This window comes from Miniopterus natalensis, chromosome 21 (assembly GCF_054644295.1).
Source record: "Miniopterus natalensis isolate mMinNat1 chromosome 21, mMinNat1.hap1, whole genome shotgun sequence".
In the NCBI taxonomy this organism is placed as follows: domain Eukaryota; kingdom Metazoa; phylum Chordata; class Mammalia; order Chiroptera; family Miniopteridae; genus Miniopterus; species Miniopterus natalensis.
In genome coordinates this window covers 3,655,999-3,683,947 of record NC_142101.1, presented here as the reverse complement: position 1 = coordinate 3,683,947, position 27,949 = coordinate 3,655,999, and the positions used below count along the sequence as shown (strand labels likewise).

General features: G+C 46.7%; 1 protein-coding gene across 2 annotated transcripts in view; it reads left to right on the top strand.

The window, feature by feature from the left end:
* The window catches only part of RYR2 (ryanodine receptor 2), a 298,173-nt gene that overhangs the window by 210,143 nt on the left and 60,081 nt on the right, over nt 1-27,949 (top strand). Inside the window, exons 70-78 of one of the 2 annotated variants that reach the window (XM_087828992.1) lie at nt 2,263-2,397; nt 5,412-5,456; nt 6,161-6,273; nt 8,334-8,430; nt 10,118-10,221; nt 11,627-11,678; nt 14,358-14,408; nt 24,721-24,820; nt 26,491-26,570. In XM_087828992.1, coding sequence (XP_087685118.1) covers nt 2,263-2,397; nt 5,412-5,456; nt 6,161-6,273; nt 8,334-8,430; nt 10,118-10,221; nt 11,627-11,678; nt 14,358-14,408; nt 24,721-24,820; nt 26,491-26,570 — 777 coding nt within the window. The remainder of the gene's footprint in view (nt 1-2,262; nt 2,398-5,411; nt 5,457-6,160; nt 6,274-8,333; nt 8,431-10,117; nt 10,222-11,626; nt 11,679-14,357; nt 14,409-24,720; nt 24,821-26,490; nt 26,571-27,949) is intronic. The other variant, XM_087828993.1, reaches the window with a different exon arrangement.

Below are 27,949 nucleotides of genomic sequence, written 5' to 3'. Positions count from 1 at the left end.
TGTTTAAAGTAGATCATCAGAGATTGTCAAACCTTGAAAAAAAATATGTCACCAGTTGAAATAAAGGTTGGAAATTTCCTTCATCTGCCTGAGTTTGAGGACGTGGAGGCAGGGGTCTGTCAGAATTTGGGAGTTTACATCTAGGGCTCAGAAATCAGATACTGTGCTGTATTAGTCATTGGTACATAGAAGATAAGAATTGTTGAGAGAGGGACTATTGAATTACCTAGAAAAGCAAGGGTACATTTAGAAGAAGCCACAGATGGAAACCACGCAACACTTTTTAACGGTGGAAAACAAAAACTGCTGGAGGTGGTTTTTGTACTTGAGCAAGCGTGGGTTGCCTCTTGGGAATTTTTTGAATCTAGTGGATAAATTATTCATTTGTTTACAGAACCTGATATGTGATGTAAGAAGTCCAACAATGTATCATTTTGACTCAGCCTGTGCTCCTAGTCTGGTGTCCCTCCTGCCGGGTGTTTTAATTATGAAAGTATCCAAATGCCAGACAGTAGTGACTACAGCGGAATGTGTCTTTCTGGGTATTAAGATGTTTCTTTCCAAAGATCCAAATCACATCTTTTTCTTTGAACACTGTGGGCTCTGACATGATGAAGGTGAGACAAGCCTTTGCCGTATTCACAGCACATCAGTTACCGAGAGCGAAGCTCAGGTGCACTTGGCTGGGACTGAGTCGTGTACTTAGTAAGAGCCTGCCCAGCAGGGGGGTTAATTCCAGGGGAGCACCATCTCCTTTCAGAGCGCAGAAGATCTGGAACATTTTATAAATGTTCGTAAAGCCTCCAGTGGAACCTCCAGCGAAGAGTTTATGCTGCACATGTGGGGTGTTTGAAGAGGTCGTGTCCCCGGAAAGGTCCTCAGGGTCCCGGGGACTCGAGGCCCCGCTTTGAGGACCGTGGTCCAGGACAAGCACTGCTGAGTAGAGACAGGACATGCCTGTGCCTCTTGAGAAGGGGCTCATGCCGCCTTCAGGACGCGGCCCAGTGGAAGGTGGTGTTTGGGTGAGCAGAGGGGGTTCTCCCACGCGGTCCAGAGGCCGCTGTGCGGATTCTTCCAAGTCTGGGTTGGGGGTCAGGAAGAAAGGCCAGCAGGAAAGGAAACAGGGCTGCAATTAATTCCACCTCCCGTGAGTGAGACCTGCCTGCGGAGAGGTGACGCACCAGGGCCTTTCTGACATTTCATTCTGTGTGGCCCGTGCCGGGGGCTGGACACACGCGGGAGACACCAGGCTGGCTGGCAGCGAAGCCCAGGTTCCTGGCTCCTTCCTGAGCACCTCCTCTCAGCACTGTAGCAGCAGTGCCTCTGCGGACAGGAGAATAATTGTACGTTAGAGAATGAGAATTGTACTTACTTGTGCCAGATGCAAGTAAGTCTGCACAAGGAAACCTAGGAGAGCCACACGCAGGTGAGAGTGTGTGGAGGAAAAGAGCCTCGCTTTCCCGAAGGACTGAGCCGTTTGCAGCCCGCCAGGCGGAAGCCCTAGCGCTGTGGGTGCCTCCAGAGGCCTGGCGTTTCCAGCGAGGCCCTGCCGGGCGAGGCCTGGTCTGCTCGCTGGGGGAGCAGAGGCTCTCTCTGCCCGTCTAAGTGGCAGAGTTAGTCGGTTATTTCTCGGAAGCAACCTGCTCTGTCCCCTGCAAAGATGCTTATGTTGTCTGTTCTGATTTATAATAATCTTGGTTAAGAACACCCAGAATTCAGTTATATCTTTAACTCGGAATCAGACAGTATTAGGAGGAGGAAGGCATGGATTCCTTCGCCATAAGGATGTGGCTGCACAGCCCTCCACTGATTCATATCCGTTGATATTTCTGTGTCAGTGAGACTGAGCTGAATCCTAGAGCCCTGTGTTTATAGACAGTGTGATCCTAGGTCGTCTGTGAACACCTCTCAGGCTCGGCCAGGAGAGGAGAGAGATGTGAAAGGACGTTGCCTTTCTCCGTTTCCTCACTGCCCTCGGCTCTTCCTTCAGTCCCAGTTGAAACCTCACCTGTGTAGGGAAACCTCCCAACCACCAGTGGGCTAGGTTAAGCCTCAGGGTGCCTTGTATTTCTGCTCAGTCGCCCTCATGGCAACTGCAGACACATGTGCAGGTTTGTCTCCACCCTGGGGGTTGGGGCCCGCCGTGTCTCCAGCTCTGCGTGCGGGAGATGCTCTGCTCGGCGTAACTGCAGAGGCCTGCGCTGCGGCTCCCTCTTCATGTGGTCACTTTGCACGTTCTGAACTTTCTCCCTTGTCCTGCAGCTGGAGGATCCTGCTATTCGGTGGCAAATGGCTCTTTACAAAGACCTACCGAACAGACCTGAGGACAGCGCTGACCCTGAGAAGACCGTGCAGAGGGTCCTGGACATAGCCAATGTGCTCTTCCATCTTGAGCAGGTTCAGTTTTGTGTTGATTCTGTCACATTTGCCCAACACATGCAAAAATATTTCGCCAAGAGATGTATTAAACTGTTAACCATGGGCCAAAAATTATGTGTTCAGCACGTTCATTATAAAAAATACACGACTCAGGAGCCCTTAGTATCTAATATATACAATTTCTAAGCATATCATTTTTGTAGTGATATATAGACAATGTATTTGGGGAGATCAAGGCCTTTGTCTTATTATTTTATTTAAAATAGTTCCAAAATTATACAGATAATTAAGATTATATACTTAATTTTAAGTCATCCTACCAAAACTTTGAGGAGTTACACCTGATTTTAAATGTTATATGCATCTCTCATTTTTTATTATTGCTTATGACATGGAGATACTATCTTTCACTGGTTTGATGTTTGAATGTTTTGTCACTTGCTTAAGCCTTTTATTAGAGAGATTTTTTAGTTAATTTTCTCTAAGATCAACAATATATTACATTTAGAACAAGGCATTGATATTAAAACCACCTGAGAAGAGTGCTTTATATAATTTTTCAGTTCTAGACTAATTTAAACTAGAAAGCTCACTGTCTGAGTTTCCCATTCCTTGTCTTGGCTCAAGAATCCCCAAACCAGTCGTGTCTGAAACATTATCAGTTGGTGGTTTGTATTTTTATAGAAGGGATCCTGTGGCTTAGTGAGATATTTGTGACCTAGAGACAGTCTCTATCCCTCACTAGGTCCCCTCAGCAGAATAACACAGTGTCATCTGTCATTAGCCTGCCCGGCAGCGCCCCCCCTGACGTGGCAGGTAAAATAGTAAAATGCCCTGTCATCCAGGATTCTGTCATTTAAATGCTTTGCAGGACATATTAGCATCACATTAGTAAACCTTTTGCTTGGGTTCCTGTTTTACATTATCTGATGATCTCCTGTCCCCGTCCCAGCCGTTAAATAACACCGTGCCCTACGCTTCATCACTGTGCCCTCTCGCACCACGTGGCTAACACCAGGTTTCTGCATCACGCAGCACCGTGATATGAGCAATGTAATGGACTAGAGTAAAATGTAAGGGAGGAAATTTAACATTTCCCTACTTCCACAATATTTTCATGAAACATTAAATACAAATTATCACCCACCAACAGATGACAAGAGTTGAGGTGATGAAATTTGAAGTGATGTATCAAGTCAGAGTGGTATTTCTGGAATTATGCACCTATTTAAGAAAATGTTAACTAAATGGCTGCTGGAGGACCATTTCTGGCATCGTCATCTGCCATAGGTTTATTCTGTTTTGTTTTTTGTTAATCTTCACCTGAGGACATGTTTTCCGTTGTTTGTTTGGTTTTTTAAGAGAGTGTGAAAGGGAGGGGGGAAGGAGGGAGAGAGAAACATTGAAGTTAGACACATCGATTGGTTGCCTCACACACACACCCAGGCCGGGTCCAGGAACAAACCTGCAACCCAGATATATGCCCTCAACCAGGAATCAAACCCGAGACCCTGCAGTCCCCACGCCAGTGCTCTAACCACTGAGCACCGCACCCAGGGCTCTAGCATAAGTTTTAATTCTTCCTGGTTTTCATGCATATAGCTGAATTTACTTGAATGCATTTTAGATACGTTAAATGAAGCGTATTGAAATCTGATTGTTGTATTATATTAGGATATTATATTTTCAGAAATATATCCAATCATAATGAATGATGTCATTTGTGAAGCAGTAACATTCGTTTCACTGAGCGGCCATTCATTCCCTGAACATTTCTTGAGGACACATTTCTTATTCTAGGGCCCCACCCTCTTCTAGGGCTCCAACCATTCTAGGCACCACCCCATTCTAGGGTACCAGCCATTCTAGACACTGCCTATTCTAGGCACCAACCGTTCTAGACATCACGTATTCTAGGGCGCAGACCGTTCAGGCACCTCCTCGTGGCTGCACCGCACTCAGAAGGCAGCAGGACTGAACACTCAAGTCGCCCAAGCTCTGGTGGAGGGTGTGACACACGCGTGGATAGATGTTGACGAGACAGCTGTGCTGGGACACAAAATGTGCTGAAGAGGAAATAAAGGTCCTAAGCTTATTCTAGTAGGTGATCCCTGTGCAAATGTTAAGTGAGAAGTAGGCATCATCTAGGAAAAGACGGAGTCGGATTTTAGTTAAGGCCGAGTGTCCCTCCCATCTTAAGGATAGGCGTAAAAAGAAAGCATCACTGATCACAGAAGGAAAGCGTAGAGACGCCCATGTGGAGCATTCATGCCGTTCCTCCCTCTGTTTTAATGTTAACTGGGAACTGAGTTTGCAAAGAATACTTTCAGTTGCTAAAATCAGTGCAGACACGGCGGGTGCACAGGAAGCACTTGACTTAACTTATCTCAGGCTTCAGCGACCTGAGTGTTCACTGTCTGTTGTGCACCTGGTAGCTTTTCTCCTGAGAGTGAGCTCCCTCCTCGCACTTCCCGATGCTCACACTCCAGCCAAGCTCTTCAGCACATCCAGGCCTTCAGCGGCTGCCTGTGGATCACAGGTCTTACCCATCCCTAATTGATTTGTAGGAAAACTCACTATTTAAAGTCTTTTCTGTGTAATAACTTGCTCTGCCAAATGGCAGCTTCATGATGGCAGAGACCTTTCCTGCCACTTTACCACTGTCATGTTCTCATAAAATGCGCCATGTAAAGTCTTAGATCTCAAAATGGAATTTTAAGTGGAAATGTGTGGGGTCTGGCTGGGCAGCACTACCCTTGATTCTGTCTCCTGCAGTGTTCACCTCAGCAATGTTTCGTTTCACTCAGGGACAGTTGTCACGAGTGTTCATTGATCCTGCAGAGAGAAGGGCCCCAAACCAAGCACTGCCAAGTTACAGAAGTTGCTTTGTTAAAATTTCTAAACCACTGTAGTCCAGACATCCCTAATGTTTCTTCAAGCATCACCACATTCATATTTTGACCGTTTACTGTAAAGGATAGTAAATTTAGCTTTATTTTTTTCAGCTAACATACCATTTTTATTTCTTCTAGAAATCTTCATGTATGCGTTGGAGATATTACAGTATGGGAAGTACAGTGTTCACTTGCCTAGAGATTACTGATTAACTTAGAATTATGTGTTGGGACTTTTCCCTCTAATACTTATAATTAATCTCTTTTTTTCTCTTGGAGTTCCAAACACCATTAGCTAAATAAATAACTCACTTGCATCATTTACTACAGCTTTGAAATTCCCATTTGTCCCTATCTAACAAAATAGTTACATATTTTAACAGTTTCGTGAAATTAAATCCTTTTATTTACTCCTAGTAACGTGCCCATGAAGCCAGGTCACCTCGTGTCCACCCTGTTATATTAAGGAACAGTAGGCTTTTCATTAGCATTTTCTTTAACTGCCTATGTAAGTTTACTGCTGTAACTCTTATGATAAAAGTAGTTAAAATGCTACATAAATAAAAATGCCTTAATTTTTTGTAGATGCGGAAAATATGTTTTAGAACCACAACCAAATTATGCAAAAGATGGAAACTGATATTTTATGGAGTGGTTTTACATCTCTTTGATTTTAGAGATGACATCACTTCTAAAAGACACACTATTGGGAAACTATTTTTTATTTTTGCTAAGAAAAATATGTAGCATTTTAAACTATTTTAAATTGAGGACATGGGTTCCATGATTTTAAGGTACTTTTGGAATTTAAATTGCAAAAGGTTTTAGTGGAAAGGCGTAGCTGTCAGTGCCGTGCCTGGGGCTTACCGTGTGCTGTGCGCCCGCAGGTGGAGCACCCGCAGAGGTCCAAGAAGGCCGTGTGGCACAAGCTGCTGTCCAAGCAGCGGAAGCGGGCGGTGGTGGCCTGCTTCCGAATGGCCCCGCTCTACAACCTGCCAAGGTCAGAACCCCGTTCGTGTCCGTAACGCTGAAAGCTGCCCTTCCCTAGTTAGTGATGGAGTCCAGCACCCACCTCGCGTGGGTACGGCCGTGCCAGGGCAGACCAGAGGGCTCATTGCTCTTCTGTGTAGTAATCGACTTCGGTTTCCTCGTTGGCTGTCCTCAGAGGACTGTGGTCGGTGAGGCAGCTGTCAAATGGCTTTTACGTGGAGGCCGTGCCCACAGGTGAGGCGGGAGTCGCACGGCCTTGGCTGGAACCCCTGCGTCTCCGCTTTCGGCTGCGAGCGGCCCAGTGTCCTCTGACTTCCGTGTCGTTTTCTCTCTGGACCATGACAAGATTTGCCCCCAGACTTGTTCAGGCTCTTGAAAGGGCTGAGAGGTGCAGAGCGCTGAGGCGCGCTTGTTGGCAGAGCGTGACCTGGTGCCCTCCGGTCCCTCGGTGCCCGGGGTTCCTCTTCAGCCCCTTGCTGCTAAGAGACTCTCTCCCCTTCTCCAAATGTAGCACGAGGACATCATCACACATCTGGGGAACAGGCCCCGGTGCAGCGACCTCTCTTTTTTGGATCATCTCTGACCCAGCCCCTCCCCGCCCCCATGCCGGTCCAGCTCTTCCTCCCCTTACGCGGTCCCCACCTCTGCCTGGAGCACCCCCCACAGTGCCAGCTGCTTGTCTCTGACTCAGATTTGCGATTCTTTAGAGTCCTGTCCAGTTTTATACCCTCAGCACCCAGAACACTGACACTAAGAGAATAAATGAATGACTGAAACAGACAGGGAGTAAGCACAAACAGAACAGCGTCACCTCCCCTGTCACCGAGGCCCTGGCTTCTTTGCCATCCCGTCGCAGCATAAAACCATGCGCTGCTCCTGCGGGGCACCGTGCCCTCAGGTGGATCGTCCCGCTCAGACTGCTCCGTGGGGCCGAGCTCAGGCCTCATCGTGGTTTTCTCTGACCTGTTGCCTCACCCTGCCCGTTGCGCCACCTCCCGGCGCCCTGGCCTGTGCTTCCTGCCCGCTGAGGGGCCCGGATTCTGAGCCGCTTCTTCCTGTTGGAGCCTGCTGTCCACTCTCTCACATGCCGTTTTCAAAATGATACCAGTTCCAGGGCTTCTCAAACCGGTGCTTCTAGCAAATACACTGAGGTACACGTGAGAAGGAGCCGAGCCTCCCCTGCGGAATCGGCGCAGCGAGGGCCAGCGCGGGTGCTGCTTGAGGCCACACTGTGCCTCTGGTGTCCTGTGGGCTTGGGCTCCCTGGTCACGCCTCTCAAGTACAGGAGTTCATGGTGGTTTCCAGTGGTCATGTCCTCTGCCTGCTTCACGGCCCTTCCGTAACCCCAGCCACACGTCCCAGCCTCTGTAGCCCCTCTTGGTGGCTGAGCTCAGCTTCCCATCCTGCCAGGGTGCTGGCTGATCTTAGCACCTCTGATGCTCCCCAAGGGCTCCCTTACGTGATCCATTTGCACGTCTCGTTCTCATTCTGGGACATTACCTACACCTCCTGCCTTCATGGTGGGCTCGCTGTCATCTTTCATTTCCTGGGCACCTGTCTCTCGTCAGTCTCCAGGGTGGAACCTTTGGGATGTGCTCACCTGTGCTTACCTGATACACTGGGTTCTGTCACCTGCGAGCTGGTGCCTGATGTTGGCTTGGACGCTGAGTAATTCCTCTGTTGAGAGTTACCGTGTGTCTATCCAGAGCCACTGTATGTCATAGTAGCTCCCACTGAATGAGTATCTACCCAGTGCTTTATATTTTTTATCCCATTGAAGTCCCACAAAACGGAAGTGTGTGAGGTTGTCCTAGTTATGAATCAGAAAAAGGAAAGTTGGGAAGTTGGATAACTTGACCAGTGTCATGAACTTGGGAGCAGCTGAGCCAGGGTTAGGACCAGGTCAGCGTGATCCCAGAGCCGTGCGCTGTCCAGGCAGACGGCCCCAGCCACCACGGGACGTTTGTGTTTATTTAGCGCACAGATCCCGTGATAAAGCACCACCTAGTTAGTGCCTTTTTAATTTATTAAAAACCCAACAGTGCACTTGAAATTGTGCTTCTCTTTCAGGCATCGGGCCGTCAATCTCTTTCTTCAGGGATATGAGAAGTCCTGGATTGAAACAGAAGAGCACTACTTTGAGGATAAACTGATAGAAGACTTAGCAGTATGTCTCCAGTGGGCGGTGAAGTGAGGGGCCGGGCCTAACGGTGTGAGCGGCTGCCAGGGAGCACTGGGGGAGGCCTCGGCCCCCGTGTTGGCCGCAGGAAACTTCCTTCTCAGTGGTTAACGCGCTCAGTGCTTGGGGAGAGTTCAGAATTCAAGATCAATTATGCAGGTTTCTTACTAACTAAACTTTGAGAAGGAGGATTTTGTTATTCTTTTATCCTCAAAGCTCCTCAGGACCAGAATGAAACTATGAAAGCTGAACCCCAAAGTTACTCACCAAAAATAAGTGGAAGGTTAGCAAAAGCGAATGAGAAGTAGCTGGGTTTTGCTTGTTTGTTTTCAATCCTCACCGAGGATATTTTTTCATTGCTTTTCAGAGAGAGTGGAAGGGGGGAGAGGGAGAGAAACATCCATGTGAGAGACACAGTGATTGGTTGCCTCCCACACCTGCCCCGACCTGGCCGAGCCTGAAACTCAGGTACATGCCCTTGGCCAAAATCGAACCCGAGACGCTTCAGTCCCTGGGCCGATGCTCCAACCACTGAACCAAACTGGCCAGGGCTGAAGTAGCTGGTTTTGAAAACATGCAGAGCTGAGAATGGTAGACAGGGCACAGGCAGGGCCTGAGTGAGGTCCGTGCTGTCGAAGGCGAGGGGTCCTCAGCCCTGGGAGGGGCAGGGCTCAGGAGCACCGTTCACCTCCATAGGCCGGCTCCTGTTTAAGAACCTAACCAAAGCCATCTTCTCAGGACGAGTGGCGAACGTGCTCACCCACAGAATTTTGCAGACTAGTTAGAGGTTAAAGATTCTCAGGTTAAAACACTCTTGTCTAAAAGTTATTTCTTTGTCATAAATTATCAGGGATATAATGGATAAACTAATTCAATTCATGAAAGCTAATCCCAATTGGCCCCAGGTATTTTAATGAATTCAAATTGTCTCTATAATTAAAACAGCCATAGAATATTGGATCTATTGTAAAAATCTACCTGGTTTCTGCAACGTTAAACCTTAAAGCCAGGAAAGAACATTGTGTATTTACAGAGAAAACACCGGTGTGAGTGGGTAAGTCAATGAAAATATAAAATTCATTGTCATTCAGCAAAAAGTCAGGATTAATTAATTTTACAGTCAGTAAAAATGCTTAATAATTTTCCTCATGGTGAAAGTTCTATTAGTACAAACATTTTTTAAGTCTTAAAAGTAAATGAAAATGGTAAAAAATAACTGACACACACACACGCACACACTCACATGTACTCACACACACACATATACAAACACATTTAAGCATACATGCTCTCAGACACATGCACACCCTCACGTAAGACTCACACATTCAAGCACACACACAGTCCCATGCACATGCAAACTCACACACACACGCACACATGCACACTCATGCACACACACATGCACACAGTCACGCACACCCTCACATGCTCACACACCACGTGCACACTCGCGCACACACTCATACGAACGCATGCTTAGGCACACATGCTCACACACGTGCGCGTGCACTCACACTCGCCCATGCACTCACACTCATGCACACACTCGCGCACACACTCGGCCACAGCAGAAGAGAGGGCTTTACTTGGAGTTGTTCTTAGCCCGCATGTTGCTCCTGGATTTGATCGACCATTTTATTGAAATGTGAACTTAAAAATTTGACTCTTGTAGAAACCGGGGGCGGACCCTCCAGAGGAAGACGAGGGCACGAGGAGAGTTGATCCTCTGCATCAGCTCATCCTTCTGTTCAGCCGAACGGCCCTAACGGAGAAATGGTATGGCTGGGGGGCTCGCCCGAGCCAGGAGGGTGAGCGCAGGGCCGCTGCGCAGTGTGTGTGCGCCTTGGTGTCTGCCACCTGGCTGGTTGGAGAGGGACCGTGGCGGCTGGGCCAGGCTGGCACGCGCCCGCGGCCCGTGACTTTCAGTGTCGCGCTGTAATGTCTGCTCTGGTTTCTCTTAGCAACTTTGTAATGAGCTGATGTAGTTGATTCTGAATCTTCTTTCAAAATGATTTTTCTCTTTATCACAAATAGCCTTTGTAAATAAAAGAGCTCACAGCAAATTTCAGAACCAGAAACAATGGAGACCAGTAGTGACAAGCTGTCCTGGTGGATAGTGGCGCCGTTGCGCAGGTCTTAGGAAACCTGAGGGGTGGGGAAGCCGCCATCTCAACTGGAAGTTTCTTCCAGGCCTGTTTAAGGGCACCCTCCACTGGTCTTGGCTCCTACAGTCTTGATCATATGAATTGACCGCAGCCGCAGAGGGCAAGCCTCTGTGGAGTTACTAAGAAGCGCTCTAGGGCTGATAAGATGTGCTCAGCTCCGGCGCCCGCAGGCCGCTGTGGAGACGGCTCTTGCTGGGACGGCTCAGAGGCCTTAAACCTGGTGCCCACCTTCCTGCCTCCTGGAGGAGCCTCCTCTGCCAGGTCCCTCATGGTGTCTGCAGGACCCCGGGGACAGTTAGTTATCAGGCCAGAATGATGCGTCCCTCTCCCTCTTGCCGCTGCGGCCGGTCCTTCTCTGGGACTTCTCTCTCCTGCTGTCTCCCCACCGACAGTCATCCCGTCCCTAAGCATAGAGCAGCTCCGCCTGGCACTGTCGGGTAATGAGGCATTTCTCCTAAGTGAATTTTTCTGATGGCTGAAGTTAGAACTGCTAACATAACTCTGCACGTGAGTCATTTTTTTATGGAAGCCATTCTTCATCGATTAATGGTTTCTACACTTCTTGAAAAAAAGATATAAACATGTTTAAACTTTTCTTAATTTTTAAGAATCACCATGATGATTTTGTAGCATCATAATTTGGGGAGTCTTTCCATCAAATGACAAATATCACTTCTGCTGTGAAAAGCCCCCACCTCACTTAAATTTACCTGTTCAGCGTTTATAGTTTCAAGAGAGTGAAAGTTACTGCTTTTGTATGTAAGTCCATAGACCCTTTATTTTGTGAGAAGGGGTCTCTCCTGGGAGGTGAGGTGGGACTGCAGTTTGGGAGGCCTGAGCTCTTTGCTTTCTGATGCTACAATATTTTTGAATGATTACTTTGCCTAAGTTTTGTGTTTATTTTATTTTAAAAAGTAATACTTGTTGAAAAATACAGGTTATTTTATAAGTGATGGTAATTCTGCATATGACTAGCCTTCTACTTGGAAAACAATGTTTTTTCTTGTTTTCCATAGCAACCTGGAGGAAGACTATTTATACATGGCTTACGCAGATATTATGGCAAAGGTAAATACATGTCAGTCTTGGTTTGAAAGTGTGATTTTAAAAAGGGAAATCATTTCATCTGAAAAAGGATAAGACGGTATGTATACAATGCTGTTAAACCTTAGACTCTTGAGGTGCATTCACCCCAACTTTCCACTTGTTCCGCGAAGCTCAGTTCTAACTTCCTTGACAGGTAATCATTGATTTAAATGAATGAAATGTAATCACATTTAAATCAGTTTCCTCCTTTAACATTGGTTCATGGGGAGCTCACTAACTTTCCGCATGCATTCAGTCAACAAGTAATCACTGGGCGTCAAGGTGTTGGAGACGACATGGTGAGTGAGGAGAGACTACACCCCACCGTCTTGGGGTTTTCTGTCTGATGGGAAAGACGGTTTAAACAAATGACGGCAAAACGTGCAGGGCGCTCAGTGCTGGAGAAACCGGTTACCTAGCACATAATGCATTGCGCCCAGTCTAGGGTTTGAGGGGTCCTTGCCTGGGGAAGGGTGATGTGTCCCGAGTGTTTATGTCCTGCACGCCGCACAGCGGGAGGCGACTGAGGGGCTGGCCCTGGCCGAGGAGGCAGGGCTCCTCAGAGGCTTCTGCCCAAGCAGCTGGGGAGATGGTGGTGCCATGGGCACGGTGGTCACCCTGCAGAGGGCCAGCGTGAGAAGAGAGGCGGCCTCGGACCCAGCCTCTAAGGACATGGATGCTTACAGGATGGAGAGAGAAGGAGCTTAAGGGGTGGATAGAACAGGAGAGAACGTTAAGCATGAGGGTACACAGGAGCTAATGGAGAAGACGTGGCCAGCGGGGTCTCATTCTGAGGTTTGAGCAGGAGAGAACCGGTCACCTGCTCGCCGTGTGCCCTCGGTGAGCGCAGCTGGCAGAACTGGGGTCTCATTCTGAGATTTGAGCAGGAGAGAACTGGTCACCTGCTCGCCGTGTGCCCTCGGTGAGCGCAGCTGGCAGAACTGGGGTCTCATTCTGAGATTTGAGCAGGAGAGAACTGGTCACCTGCTCACCGTGTGCCCTCAGTGAGCGCAGCTGGCAGAACTGTGTAGAGGGCTTTGATGCACATGCTCCGGGGAAGAGAGCAGAAGTTCACCTGGGAGGAGGTGCGGCGTGTTTGTTTCCTTTTGTGCTTGCCTGTCAATCTAATGTCGTTTATGGATTTCTGTTGAGTGTTATCAGGCATGCCTGTATTTCGACAATGGTGTGCTTTCTAATTAAGCACAGGGTGTCATTTCTCTGATTAGTGTCAGACCATTGCCCACAACCAACCTGTTTTCAAAGTTCAGCTCCATCATGTGGGTCAGATCCCTCTGTCCATGTGACCAGTTCCTTCAGCACTGAGCTCCGACTGGGAAGTGCTCCCGCGTGTCTAAGGGGCGGTGCTGGGACTGACCACAGGCCTCGCAGGACGTGTCTGGGAGGCTGGCTTCATTTTCACAATCAGCACCCTGGCGCCTGAGCTTGCCAGTGGCCTGCCCAGGGCCTCCAAGTTCACCAGCAGTCATGTTGCATTCGCTGTGATTGTTTGTGCCTTGGGTCTTGAGACTTGAACTCAGTTCGAGACGTTGCCCTCATGTCTTCCTTCACCATTGTGGGACCTTTGGAAGGCATCATTTACTCTGATTAGGTTTCATTTACTCTGATTAGTTTTAAGTGTAGGAGCACAGAGTTGGGTTACTCGCAGCTCTGGACTCATGACACACTCTCATCTTGGTCCATAGTGGCCTCATTTTATTTAGTCAGTCATTTCAGAAGCTTCCTTCCTGCCGTGGGTCTGGGCCACATAATGCTCCTAATTCCAAACCAGAGTGATAGTAGGTGGGGAGTTATTAAAAGCTTATTATTTTCCAGACACTTGCTCTTAAGTGGCAAACAATTGACACATATTAATTCATGTGATCCGCTCAAGACTTGGGTATCTTTTCTTATTCCCACCTGAAGTGTGAGGACACCAGACCAGAGAGGTCAAGGAACTTGCCCTGGCCTAAACAGCAAGTGACTGGGCTCAGCGAGGCTGGAGCCGGGCGCTCTGCGTCCTGAAGCCTGTTGCCAACCTCACCGCTCGGCCTCCAAAAATAACTTTAGCTGTGGGGGTAGACAGACGTGGGCATGGATAGCACAACGCCTATCTCATTTCTGGAGAAACAACTCAAAATAATACAGTAGTCATTCCTTTTTACATATAAAGAAGTATTAGCAGTTACATTTTCACTTTTTTCCCTTGGACAAAATACAATAAACAATGAACTTAAAAAGTGATGAGAAGTTTTATCTTAATTAACGGACACTGCTCTGTATTAATTTGAATTCATAGCTGTTGCAAGTTCCTGTGCAGTGCCTGGATCAGGGCATTGCAGTGGCGGCACCTCCGAGGGGACGTGACGCCCGCTGCCTAAGCTTGCGTGCGGCCTGAGTCATGAGTGAGCAGTGTGTGCAGCGTGACGCTGGCCTCGCCATGCCTCATGGGACGTGCGGTGTGGGTAATGAACACTCTAACTCTGTAAGAGCACAGGAAGGCCCCCTTTTAGGTCATGAGTCATTGACGATGGCACCTGGGGTTACTGTGCGTGAGGTATCCGTGTATTTAAACAACGCGGATGACGGCTCGGGCAAACGCTGCGGTGCGCTGTGCTAACTTCCTTCCTGGCTTTTGTCCCCTTCCACGGTGCCGTGCGCCAGAGTTGCCATGATGAGGAAGACGACGGTGAAGAGGAAGTGAAGAGTTTTGAAGTAAGAGGGGTCTTTCTGGATTGGCCTTGCTCCACGGGGAAGCCCTGTCTCATGGCTTATAACCGACACTTACGTTTCTCGCTTCATGGCTTACCCTGGCTTACTGTGCGGAGGAACTGCATGTGGGAGCCGGGTGGGCAGTGCGAGTCCTGCCGTTGCTGCAGTTAACTCCCGGGACCATACGATAGTTAAGCCATCAGACGCCCATATGTGCAGGATGAGTGCTCCTGAGACCCACAGAGGTGGCTTCAAATTGTCTCATCTCGGTGAATGTCGTGACCTAAAATTTCCAACAGGCTCATGAGGAAAATACTCACTGAAGAGCAACATGATATTGAGTTTTAATTGAAGCCTTTTTTTGATTTTCCTTTGGAATTGAAGTCAGAGGTTTGCCCCCTGTGACTCCTTCCCTGTTCGGTCTCTCATTCCTGCACATATGGGGCGGTGCACACACGGTGCAGTCGGCTTGCATGAGGCAGGAGTGCCGTCTCCTAGGACCACCTTCTAGCTTATGCTTATTTTCTCAAACCTTTCAGGTTTTAAATATCCACATAATTTGAGATACTGCTCAACATTAACTAGCCAGAAGGAAAGGAAATGTTACTCCCGCCTTTCCTTAGACCATACTTTTGCTTTTTATGGGAAAAACTAGGTGTTTGTTAGCTACCACTCGCCTTATTTATTGTTTTCTTTATTTGCTTGTTTTTAGAATTTTCAAAAAGAAATTAAGTGGAAGGGCATAGATTAGATTCTTTTTAATTTTGCTGTTGACTTACATGTCTGGACTCTGAGCTAGAAGTCCGGAAGTACAGTCGGACCCCGCAGTGAGTCCTTAGTCACAGTGCACCCACGAGAGGGTGTCGGGGGGGCGAACAGAGTGCCTCTCGGGAGCAGTGACTGAGCATCTCCGCTGCATTGAAGTCCCTGTGTAAGAAACACAAAGCAAGCAATTGAGAATCACCTGTGACTGTCGCTGGCTGTGGAAGATGCCCTGAGGCTCATTTCCGTTATGGCACTATGATCTTTTCTAATGTATGTGTATTCTGTTCTCAAGTCCATCTTTCCTGATAAGAAACTGAGGTAAATTAGAATGGGTTGTAAGCAGCAAGTAGCATTTTCTGAAAGTGTAACCTCTTGTGCTCTACCAGCTGTCTTTAGAGCGATTGTTTATTGCCGTTTTGCTTCTGTCCTTACCCTTCCTAAGGTCACAGGATCCCAGCGCAGCAAGGTAAACTGTGTATGTGTGTGTATTTGTCTGGGTCTGAGTTTTGGTTTCTGTGACATTTACCTTTTTGTTAGACCCAACATTTCAGATTCTTTTGTAACATAAGGCCTTCCAGTGCTTCTAGAAGTGTCTAGCTCCAGTGCGGTTGGTCTCTTCGGTATCCCTTCCTTGACAGGCTTATTCTTCTTGCAGTTTCAGTAGCTCATCACTTCAAATTTACGTTACATGGTAGCTGTGAGCTGCACCCCGGGCTGGGATAGAGGAGCCCAGCCCTGAACTGTTGGCAGGGTCTTCACAGGGCCTGTGCCTCTTGATACTGTTTTATAGCAGCCTCGTCACATGAAAACAGATGCGATAAATGGCATTCCTGGGGACAATGGAAATAAGTCTGCTTTTCCAGTGTGCTGGTGCCGGAGATGATAGTCCACAATTTCAACGTTGATTTCAGCATTTCAGTCTAGGGAGGATTATTTCTACCTCTTAATATCTTGAAGAGCTAAGTGCTTGTAACATTTGCTAAGAGAAAACATTTTGATCTAGAATTACAAAAATAATTTGAGATTTAAAAATGAGGCATCATAAGGAAAATTTCTGTGAGGAATAAAGTAAAGCTCAAGAAATGTGGAAAACAGGGTGGGGACCAAAATGCCAAGGGTTTGCCGGCCCGTTTCTTCCGCAATCACATGTACATTTTACTCGTATGATCCTGTTGAACTTGCCCAGTTGAACTTGATAGTTTACTCCCCTGCTTCATCTAGAATACTGTTTCTACAGCTACCTATCTAACAATTCACTGAATATGTAGTTCATTATATATATAAGCTTTTTTAGATTTGAGTCTACTGCAATATTAAAACTAAAAAATACAGGTGAGCCTGGTTGATGTGGCTCAGTAGTTGAGCGTCAACCCATGAACAGAGGTCCCTGGTTCGATTCCCGGTCAGGACGAATGCCAGGGTTGTGGGCTCGATCCCCAGCAGAGGCGTGCAGGAGGCACCTGATCGAGGCCTCTCATCGATGTTTTTACCTCTCTCCCTCTCCCTTCCTGTCTCTCTAAAATCAATTAAAAAAAATTTTTTTAAAAGACAGTTAAATCTTATAAAGAGGTTAAAATTGACTGGGAAGAAACATTTGGCAGTTACTGGAATGTTCATCACTGCGGTTGGATGCTTTATTTAGTTTGGAATGTTTTATAAACCAAAGCAAATAATAATAAATAATAAACGATGATGTTTAAAGTCAGATAACTTCATATCTCTGAGCATGTTGGGTTTTGCCCACCGAGATCATGAGGAGCTTTGGTACTAGAGTGGACCACGTTTTCAACTATGATTTTGCAAAATACAGAGAACCGTTCTCTAGATGGTTATTCTTGTCCATTCTCTAGGACCTGAGGCAGTGAGATGAAGCAATAATGCGGTGAAAGTGTTTCTGTGGAACATTAGGGAGCCATAAGGCAGATTTATTACTTACCGAAGGGCCTAAATTAATGACAGTGGGGCCTTGCGGAAGCCGGAGGGATGGAGCATTAACCTGCCTTCGAGAACATTTTTCTCAAACATTTTTCTCAAACATAGGGCAAGTTGCACATCCTTTGGCAGATGCCCGATTTCTCATTTGCGCTGAGTTTTCTGATGAATCCCTGAGGTCCTGTTACTCTGCACTGTTGATTACAGAGAGTTCTTGTGTCTTAAACACTAAATTGTCTGTGGCAGAGTTTACGTTCGGTGATAAAAACAGGAGACTAACTCCATGGTCTCCCCGGGCCTCGGGAACAGTGAGACATCGTTCCTGTTGAGGCACCCGGCTCGCAGCCACCCTGGGCACCGTTAAGTAGGGAAGAGCCGATTTAGGTTCAAACGGTCTCACAGACTGACGTTCCGTAGCTCCACCCAGGGATAACAGCCCTTTTATCTGCCTCTCCAATGATCTAAATTTGAATAGAATCCTTTATTTTTAATACATTCTGCAAGAATAAAGTGGCTGTAAGATGTACCCTAATAGCTACACAAATTGATCTTTGAATGGGTTTCTTTCTTTCCTAGGGACACAGCAGTCTGAATTAGAAGGCTTCCTGAATCTAACAAAAAAATTAACTCTTAAATATAAAACACTGAAGACATAGCTATGTATATAAAATACTGAACAAATTATTTCTCCTCTCAAGAGAATGCACAATTTTTAATTGCTGCTGTGCAAGCTCTGTGGGGAAGGGGGAGGAATTGTGATGGCCAGTGTTCTCTAGTACTCATGCCTGTCACTGCCACCGGCCAGCTGCATTTTTATATAACGAAATTGTTAATTGCAAGTAAAGCCCTCATGTTGTAGCCCAGGTTCCCTAGGAAGCAGAGTGAAGAGATTATGTGCTAACACTTCACTGGGCTTGGGGTCTTGCAGTCCCAGGGAGTGTGAGTGAGCGGAGGTGCCCCACACCGGGAAGGACAGAGAGACACAGGCAGTGCACCTGGGCTGGCCACGGCCGCTCGTCGGTTGCGGGCTGCCCCCGGCAGACCCTGTGCGCCCGGGAGGGCGGGCGAGCGCTGCATCTGCGGCCCGCCCCACCCCCTACCTCCAAGGAGTCACAGGGAGTCAGTCCCTTCCTGCGTCCTGCTGGTATTAACCAGCCTTCCCGCGCAATCCCTGGGAGGCCAGAGCCCGCTTGGGTCCGGCCTGCGGAGGGGGGGGAATTGTAGTTTCTCCAAGTGCATCAGTGGGGGCTTCTTAGTGAGTAGTGGTGTGGCACCGGCCAACTGTCATAGCCACAGTGATGCTCTGAGTCATTTCTAGGGCCCCTCTTGCTCAGAAGCAAGGCAGGTTGCCAAGGCTTGGAGAGAAGGGGGCTGGTCCTGGGATGAGGAAAGTTCCCAGCAAGCACAGCCCTGTGTCCCAGATGGCAGTGTGTGCCTGTGTGTGGACCCAGAGGGCAAACTCTATAGCGGGCATACATTTGAACATGCAGCTGTGCACACTTGACGTGCACAGTAATCTGACTTTAATGTGCTTTTGTTTTTAAAATAACCCCAGTGGAAGCTTATGCTTGACCGTAGCATATACAGTAAGTGGGATGCAGGGAGACGTGAAGAGGGCAGGAGATGGGCCACCTGTTCTTGAATCCCAGCTCCAGCACCTGTGATCTTAAGCCTCAGTTGTCCTGTCTGTAAAATGGGGCTAATTATAGTACCTACTTTGGAGGATTGTGATGATGATTAACTTAGTTAATGCAGGTGAGGCGCCAGGGCATTGCCGAGCTCTTGGTGTATTTGCCATTGTTACCTTCGGTCAGCTGCACTTCCCTACGGAGGGCAAGCTCCGGAGGTCACGGAGCACCAGCAGGGTGGCGAGCACAGCACTGCCCGGGCGGGAGCCGCTCCCCCAGTGCTGGCTTGGGACCTGCAGCAGGTCACATTTAATTGCTCCGCACCTCACCTTCTACTGTGAGCTGAGAGCCTTGAACAGGATAGCCTCAGGGTCATGATCACCTTTAAAATGATCTGATTTGCTGTGAAAGAAGCAGCTCTTTTCATTTTCAGGGAAATTTCGTAATTCTTCTAAATGCTTAAATACTGCTAGAAGCATATGCATTTTCTTTAGTTTTCTTCCGTTCTTTGGCGGAGTGTTGAGGAGGAAAATAAACCCCTTGGTTCTGTAGAATAGGAATGTCACAGTAAATGTTTTATAGAAAATAAGGTCTAGCTTCTGTACATATATATGTATCTCTGCCTTTTCCTAATTTGGGACTTATAATATTACACAATTATACACAATGCAGTCAGATGAAGGGGAGACGTGTCGAGGGAAGAAAGGGTTTAGGGACATGAAGTGGAGCCTTCCAGGAGGGAGGCTCAGCCGGAAACCCGCACCAGTCCTGCTGATGAGTGCAGATTGCTCGCACTACTGATTCCCAGTTTTCCAGGAGCCAACTTGAAGGCACAGACCTTTAATAGTTTACTGTATTAGTAAAATGAAGACAGTCTTCTTGTTTGGGAGAAACAAAAATTTCTGAAGCATTTTTCCCTGAAGATCTTTGTAAAGAGGACAATACATTATGTAATTAAAAGGTCCTTAGCAATTCAGTGAAAGTAATTTTTACTGGATTTTTTTTTTTTTTTTTTGAAAATCAGGTTTTGTTTTTATATGAACAGAAGTAGACCATCTAGAGAATTTATTTGAGAATTTATACAATAAAGTTTATCAGAAGATGGCCTGGCATTGGACGAATACAAATGCCTGAGGATGGGGGACTGTGTATTCTTAGGACAGTCTCCAGGGAAGTCCTTCCCTCAGCTAAGCAGGGACACATGCCGGGAGTCGGAGACTGAACCCAGTCCTTGGACTGTAACTGGTTCTCAAGGTGATCTGGGGTAGGATTAATACACCATTTGTAAAAACCAGAATTATAAACTTTGGAAGTACTGGCACTGGGAGATCTCTGAGTCCAAGTAATGAGTTGTTATGATCTATCCATGATAAACTGTACTCTAACTTTGCCTTTTCCCACTAACTAGCTGACCTTCTGGCACCTTTGTGATCTAACCAACCACTTCCGTGGTTAAGAGGTTAGCAGTCTCCTCATTGCTCGTACACTGTCCTTGGTCAGGCTGCAGTAGTGGGACTCACAGCCCTTCCTTTCTGTGTCCAAGGCAGTATCCGGTGCTTTTAAAGCTTAAAGAACAAACAAGTAAATGAAGGCTGTTATAAGCCAACGTTGAGCTCAGGACAAACCACATTCCCTCTAATAATACGTCCATCTAACTTTGCTAATTTGATAACCTCTGGTTTTAATGAAGCCACTTGTGGTGTGGTATGAATTTTGTCATCAGGACCCTAACAGAAAATTGCTTCTACTCAGCGGGACGCTATCACTTCAGCATAGTATTTAGTTCTAAACGTATTGAGTCCAGGGGAAACAATTTTCCAACCAAAATGCAACTAAGTGAGGCACAGGAGGAAATAAGCCCTGAGGTCACCTCCACAGCACCTCAAACATTAGTCAAACTGCATCTCTCTTATATAGTGTTTTTGTTGTCTCTGGGAAGATATTATTAGTAAAACTTTGGCATTTAAACAAAGTTCGCTTTGTGGAAAATCACACTTTTTCTCCTTTATTTATTTATTTTAAAGAGAGAGCACTAGCAACTATGCTCCTCTTATAAAAATAGAATCTGGAAGGTGATATGCTGTTTGATAGTTCAGCCACAGAGAGAATTAAATGAGCTAAAGACTATAATTTGAGAATTTTGGGGTATAACTCTAGACTTCTCTGACTATGTACTGAGAGTAAGCCAGATAATTTTTTTCACATTTATGGCTTTGTAACTCTTCCAATGAAAAGTTAACATTTGTAAAATTTTACATTAATTGTACATAGGGCATCATATCGCATTATTTAGCCCTTCATTCACTCACATTTTCTTGAATATTTATTGTGTGCAGGTAATTGCACTGGATGCACAGTGCATATGTACTGGCATCATGGTACAAACAACAAATAAACAAAGCAGCTATGGCCACTTTCCTCAAGGTGTTCCACATCTTGAAATTTCACATGCATTCATTTAATTTTTAAAAAATCAAGTTTCAATCTTAAAGATTTGGGGAACCTCTATTATTAAACAAGGTTATAATTTTGTCTTAGCACTGAGTCAGCTCTATAGGATGTAGCCAGCCTACAGCCTCAGAAGCTGGGACGGAGAACAGAGTTCAGTGAAGTGGAGAAGGTGCCCTTGCGTATGCTTTTCTTTCCCATAGTCTCTGTTGGCCTGTTTGTGTTATAAACAAAATTATTGGCCCCACTTCACTGCCTTTCATCTTTGTCCTCATAGTTATCTAGTTGAATCATCTATATCTCAATCTTTTTTTTCCTTATAATATTGAGGGTCAACATTACCTTGTAGGTTATGACTAAATTTAAGATGCCAGATAAGAGTATTTAATGTTAATGTGTAATTGGGAAATATTTATAACATTAACTGATGAGAAGTATTTTTAAAGCGAGCTCAGCTCCTGGACGTCCACATGCATTATAACTAGCTCCCACATTCGTTGTAGGAGAGCCTGAGAACCTTGCCAGCAGTTGCCGTAGGGTAGGAAAGGCAAAGAAAAGAGACGCAGGCCACGGGGCTTGTGTGGCCTCGCCTGTGGTGCGCACATTGCCCGGATGCCCCCCGAGCATCCTGAAGGTTGTTCAGCCTCAGTGTGAATGATTTTGCTGTCATCAGGCTGCCCTGGTTTAAAATTCCTGTTCGTCTCCATTGTGGGGATAGATGATTTTCTCCATCGAGTAGCGAGGGACGGTTGTAATTGATTCTTTTTGTTGCAGCGATTTTTTCTCTCATAAAGTTGTTGAAGAACAGAATGGGAGGTTTTCTTGAGGCCCGCCCCTTTCCCCCATCGGTGCTGAAAGTGTGAGCTCTGTCAGACCGAGGGGGAGGATATTAGCAACTTTATGACAGGCCGCAGTTATTCTAAAGCAAACCACGATGCTGAGTTCTCCATTCACCCTGTGATGTGATCGTGGTCTGATTTATGAACCCCTTGACCTTGAAAAGACCCATAACAATCTTGTAGGAAAACAGCTAATACTCTTGGGAGTGGAACTGTTTGTATGACAGAAAATTCAAACTGGGGCTGCTCTTTTCCTTACCCCGCTTAACCTTTCCTTGTAACCTTGGAATAATTTAAAGACTAAACAGCAGGTTGAAGGAATAATGTTAATTTAAGGCCCTTTGGCAGTTTTAGGCAGAACCTGGGGTGGGGCGGGAATCCTACCTTTAAAAAGGTACTTTGGAGTGGATTTCCCTAAGTGAGATAGTTTTAAAAGATTATCTCCAATTTGCTTAAAGAAGCAAATCTGCAGTAAATTTGAAATGAAAGTATTCTTTTCTTTACACCTAACCTATCATTTTATTGTCTGAAAACTTCTGGTCTAGCTGTGAGGGTTTTATTTTTTATATTGTGATAGAATTTCCGACAACAAGATTAAAGTATATACTGAGAAGCATTTGTCAAAGGGTCAAGCACCTGAAAGAATGATGTTGAAGATCTTGAGAAGGGAGAGCCCCTAACCCAGCCCACTGGGGGGATTTGGGGAGGCCACCCTGACCCCTCGGTGACGTATGACCCCTCCTGCCTCTGGGTTCAATATTTGTTTTCAAATGAGTGTCCTCATCACCCCTGAAATAGTTACTATTATAGAAATTAGATGCTGTAGAAGAACGATGAGAGTGATCTTTGCCCAGAGTTTATTTTTTAAAGAAGACAACTTGACCTTGTTTCTTGACCCTCCTGCACCTCTCCGTCCCACGTGACTTAAGTTACTGGAAAGGACCCTGGGCCTTGGGTGCCCTGTGCGAGCTGGTGGTCTGGCAGGTCTTCGGGCCGCTCTGCCTACTCTGGAAGCAGATTGGCGAAGGTTGCCGTTGGGTTTTGTTCTCCCTCGAGAATCTTTGGTGTGCTGTCTTTCCTTGGGTGTCCTCATGACTGTCTCTATGTTCTGCTGGTCAGTAAAGAGCCGACCTCTTTCACGCCCTCGCCTCTGCCTTGATGACAGGGACAGAGCGGTTCCTAAGCCCATGGCTTCTTGCCGCCGTCTTACCGGAGCTCACGGGAGCCGTGGGCGCCGGGAGCGGCTCGGGGGTGGCTCGGGGGCGGCGGGTGGCCGGGCCTGGAGGGAGCGGGCGCGGCCGCCGGGGGCTCCTCCCCGTCCTGCGGCTGTCGCGCGGCCTGTGGTTTCGTGTCCGTGTGGTTTCGTTTCTGTTCTGTTTCTTCACAGGAAGAGGTTTAAACATGAAGGCGAACCTTCTAGGTGTCAGCATGGCTACCACAGAGCAAAGCTGCCTTTTTTTCTGTTCTCTGCTTCCATTCGGGCCTGTCACATAACTTAAGAAACAGTAAAACTTCACCGCAGGAGCTCTAACCGTAGTGTGAAAACCCCTGATCGATTTTGTTTTCGCAGCACGATATTATCAAAGATTTAAGAAACCCTTTTGCCAGCATCGGCGAGAACTCTCTGGTAACGGCGTTGTCTGTGTCGGTTGCTTTGGTTCAAAGGTTTCCTTTTCGTTTGTTTGAGCCCATTCGCCCCCTTTCAGTTTACTTTGGTTTTCATACTCTGTAAGCAGCAAGCCTTCATTTTTCAAACCTCTTCCATCTTCCAGTGTCTGTTTCCGTACTTTGGATGGAAAGTTTATGGCAGCAAAGTGGCCCCTTGCTGCGGCTCCTGCTCTGCGGTCACCTTGTTTTGGCCGTTGTGCTCACGGACATGACGCTGACATGTCCCATGACTGAGCTTCCCCGCGCCACCGCGGGCTCGCTGTCACAGGGCTCTATGCAACTGCATTCTGCGACTTGTGCTGCTTCGTCCCGTCTCGGTTCTCCAGCGAGCTGACAGCTCAAGTGGACGCTCCTTCCGGCCTGGAACCTGCTGTGCCTTTATATTTTCTCTTTATTTTTTTCTTCTTTATGTTTTCGGTGGTAGTTTGAGTGGAACAGAGCAAACTCCAGCCATTGCCTCAGCAGCACCATGCAGTGTGTTTGTTGCCACCAGAGAGTACAAAATATAAAGGCACATGGCTTCTTTATTCCTTGGGGCACTGGGGAGATCTGTCTCATAAGTCCGCTACTTAGTGGAAGCCCACTTTTTATCCATATCAGCTTTCGATTTTGCTTAAACTCCAACCCGTCTCAGCCAGCGTTTCTCGGTCACTCAGTGATACCTTGCCACTCGAGCCATTTGCTGAGCAGTATCAAGTTATGGCCATGACACGGAGACTGTTCAAAACGGGACAAACATGCACAAATGTACAATTCAGAACGTGCAAGTTTCGATGGCGACGTGCAGCCACTTCGAAACTATGCTGCAGGCTTGGGACTGATCAAGTCATTAAAATTGAACAAGTCCATCCTGATAAACAGTTGAAATAAAACTGAGTCCAATATGTGAACCTCTGTATAATAACAATGTTGGTGTTGAAATGGTCCATAATGTTGTCATAGAGCCCATACATGGAGAGGTGACTAAAATGTGGTTTTAGACAGCTGCCCTGCTGACTGACCGCCACAACTTAAATGGTTGGGATTTGTGTTCAGGAAAAAGAAATGGAGAAGCAAAAGCTTCTGTACCAGCAAGCCCGGCTGCACGAGCGCGGCGCCGCCGAGATGGTGCTGCAGACCATCAGCGCCAGCAAAGGTGAGCCCGCGAGGCCTCGCTGCACCCCCTCCCCACCCCCTCTCCCCGCACCGCCCCTCCCTGCCCCTCCCCCGCATCTCCCCTCCCCTCCCCTGCATCTCCCCTCCCCCGTCTCCCCTCCCCCATCTCCCCTCCCCCATATCTCCCCTCCCCCTCCATCTCCCCTCCCCCATATCTCCCCTCCCCATCACCTCCCCTCCCCCCGCATCTCCCCTTCCCCCATCTCCTCTCTGTGCATCTCCCCTCCCCCACATCTCCCCTCCCCCACATCTCCCCTCCCCCGTCTCCCCTCCCCCCATCTCCCCTCCCCCTCCATCTCCCCTCCCCCTCTATCTCCCCTCCCCCATCTCCTCTCTGTGCATCTCCCCTTCCCCATCTCCCTTTCCCCCATCTCCCCTCCCCCACCTCCCCTCCCCCACCTCCCCTCCCCCTCCATCTCCCCTCCCCCTCCATCTCCCCTCCCCCATCTCCTCTCTCTGCATCTCCCCTTCCCCAATCTCCCCTTCCCCCACGGCCCCTTCTCCCATCTCCTCTCCCTGCATCTCCCCTTCAAGCATCTCTGCTTCCCGCCCCAGGGCTTCCTGAGGTCAATTCCACCAACTTACCTAGTCTCAAATTTCTGGGTCAAGACCAGGTCAGTGACTTAACAAATGTGAGATGAGCCCTCATTTACTCAGTGCAGTTGTGACTCTTTTCAGAGTCTTATTTAAAGATTTGTTTCATTTCTGCTTAAGAAGTCTTGTCTTGGAATGTCTGTTGTGACACGCTCTAGGGAGCTGCACAGCTGTGCAGTCTCTGTCACAGCTGCAGGAAAGCAGCTAGGGACACTACATAAGCAAACAGTGCGGCTTTGTTTCAATAAACCTTTATTTACAAAACCATGACAAAGCTGCATTTGGCCTTTAGGCCACAGTTTGCAGACCCTTGATACAAATGTAGACTTTGAAAGCGAGTCCTTTTTAACAAAGTAAAAGTAGTATATTTTTTAGTAGCCAGCCATTTGAGGATGATTTTTCTTACATTAGTAATATTTTCTTTTTGAAAACATTTTTGCTATAATTTGTAATGGAATGGAAAATTAATGGCGGTGCACTCTGTAAATAGGAGATTATGTCTAAGATAAACAGAAGTGGGTAACCTAAAATATACTAAAGAATAGTCAACTAGTTGAGTTTAAAATTTTGCCATTATTATTTTAATAACAAAAATTTTGACTAGTCACCCTCATAAAGCAAAACTATAACATATTAGGGTAAAAGTGATGAAATGATAAAAGTTGCTGAAACATAATATTGTTGAGGGAGGTGGGAGGGAAGTTTTCCTTAAGAAAAATTTTAAGTGGCTTATATTAATCCCAACATTATTTTAATACGCATAGTTTAGAATTTTAATCATTTTAGGTCTTCGTTTTTCAAAATCAGTTGTTTCGTCACATTTTTTTTGTCCTCCTATGGTATCAGCTTTGTCTGTATTACACAGAATTTGGAAAAGCACTGATGGCATAATATGCATCATCACTTTTTAAATATTTTTTGGTGTATAAGTCAGTCCCCTCCACATTATAGAGATTTGGAGGGGTGGTAATAATTTTAAAAGTGCACATTTTGAGGTAGAACAGGTTGTTGCAGCAGGTGAAGTGACTTAAGGAACTCTCTTTCTATATTTTGAAGGTGAAACGGGCCCAATGGTGGCTGCCACTCTGAAACTCGGGATTGCCGTCTTGAACGGCGGGAACTCCACGGTGCAGCAGGTGAGGCCTTCAGCCGCTCACACTCACTTTGCAAACAAGGACCATTAGTCCTCCTGTTGACTGCGTCAGTCATCCTACAAGCACTATCAATTGTACAGTGTTTCATTTTCTATTTAAATGTGTCTTTATTTTATGGTCATCGTGTCTCAGCATCTAAATATCCTCTAGGTACACTAAACTGCCCACGTGGGCACTAACTCCTGTAGAGTCTTAAGTCACAGTGTGTGGTGTCACCTGGCTGCGTTTCACACGACCGAGTCAGCACTATGGCTGGTCTATTTCACAGTGAGAAACTGGTTCTGACCTGGGCTTTGCTGGGTAACGTGTTTTCTCATGTTACGGCTCCTGTAAAGTGATTCTGCTAAGTGATTCTGGATTTTGCTATGTATTTGGTATGAAGCCTGCTCCTAGGTTAACATGGAAACAGGACGCTCTGTCAAGAATTACTTCAGTTGTAATTCTTTCTGGTCTCCCAAGAAATGAGAAAAATCCTTCCCAACCAAGTTTTGAACTATGTTCTGTTTAAAAGTTAGACATGATTTGGGCTGGGATTTTAATAACTTCAACCAGTTTCGACAGAGGGTGCCATCTGTATGTCCACCTGAAGGACAACGTCTATGAGTTTGTTAAAAATGACTGTAAGAAACAGACTGTCACAGGTCATGTGCTGCACACCTTGGGGACATCACTGACATGGCCTATAGTGTTGTCCTAAACTCGGGAAAAATTCATATGCCAGTTGAGAAACAGCAAGACAAAACATAGCTTAAGTAGTAGATTGTGTTATTCTAAAGCTAAAATCTGTCTCATTTTTACATTTTGGCTTCTTCTGTATGAGCAAGAATGGTTTATGAACGTGGAACTAATAACTGCTCTTTCTTGGGCAAGTTTGTGTGAGGCAGGTAAAGGGCTCCCGTGACAGAGGGAAAGGAAGGCCAGTGAAAACCTTGGAATGCTTGACCCCAGGTTGCTGTGAACCTCAGAGTTGCTGCCGTGGGGAAGGGCATGATATGCTTCTAGAAGATCTTGAAGTCTAAGAAAAGTGAAGCAGAGGAAACTTGGTGAAGTTGGACTAGGTTAAGTAACAACACAGAATAGCTGAAAAACTAGCTCATCTGTGCATTTTTCTCAAATTGTGTACTTTGCTCTGTGGATATAATCATTACATTTTAAGTCTAGAAGAGAACACAGATACAGTCTAACCCACGGTTCTTGGCTTTTGCTTTTTAATGCTGCTGGGGTTTAGTGAGGCCTCTGAACTTGGTCAGGGCAATGTTTACAAACAAAGTAACATTGCTCAGGGTTCTTGACAAAGAAGCCCAATGTGTCAAAGTGTGGTTATCAAATATACAGCAGGCTTTGGGTAAAGGCCCATGTGT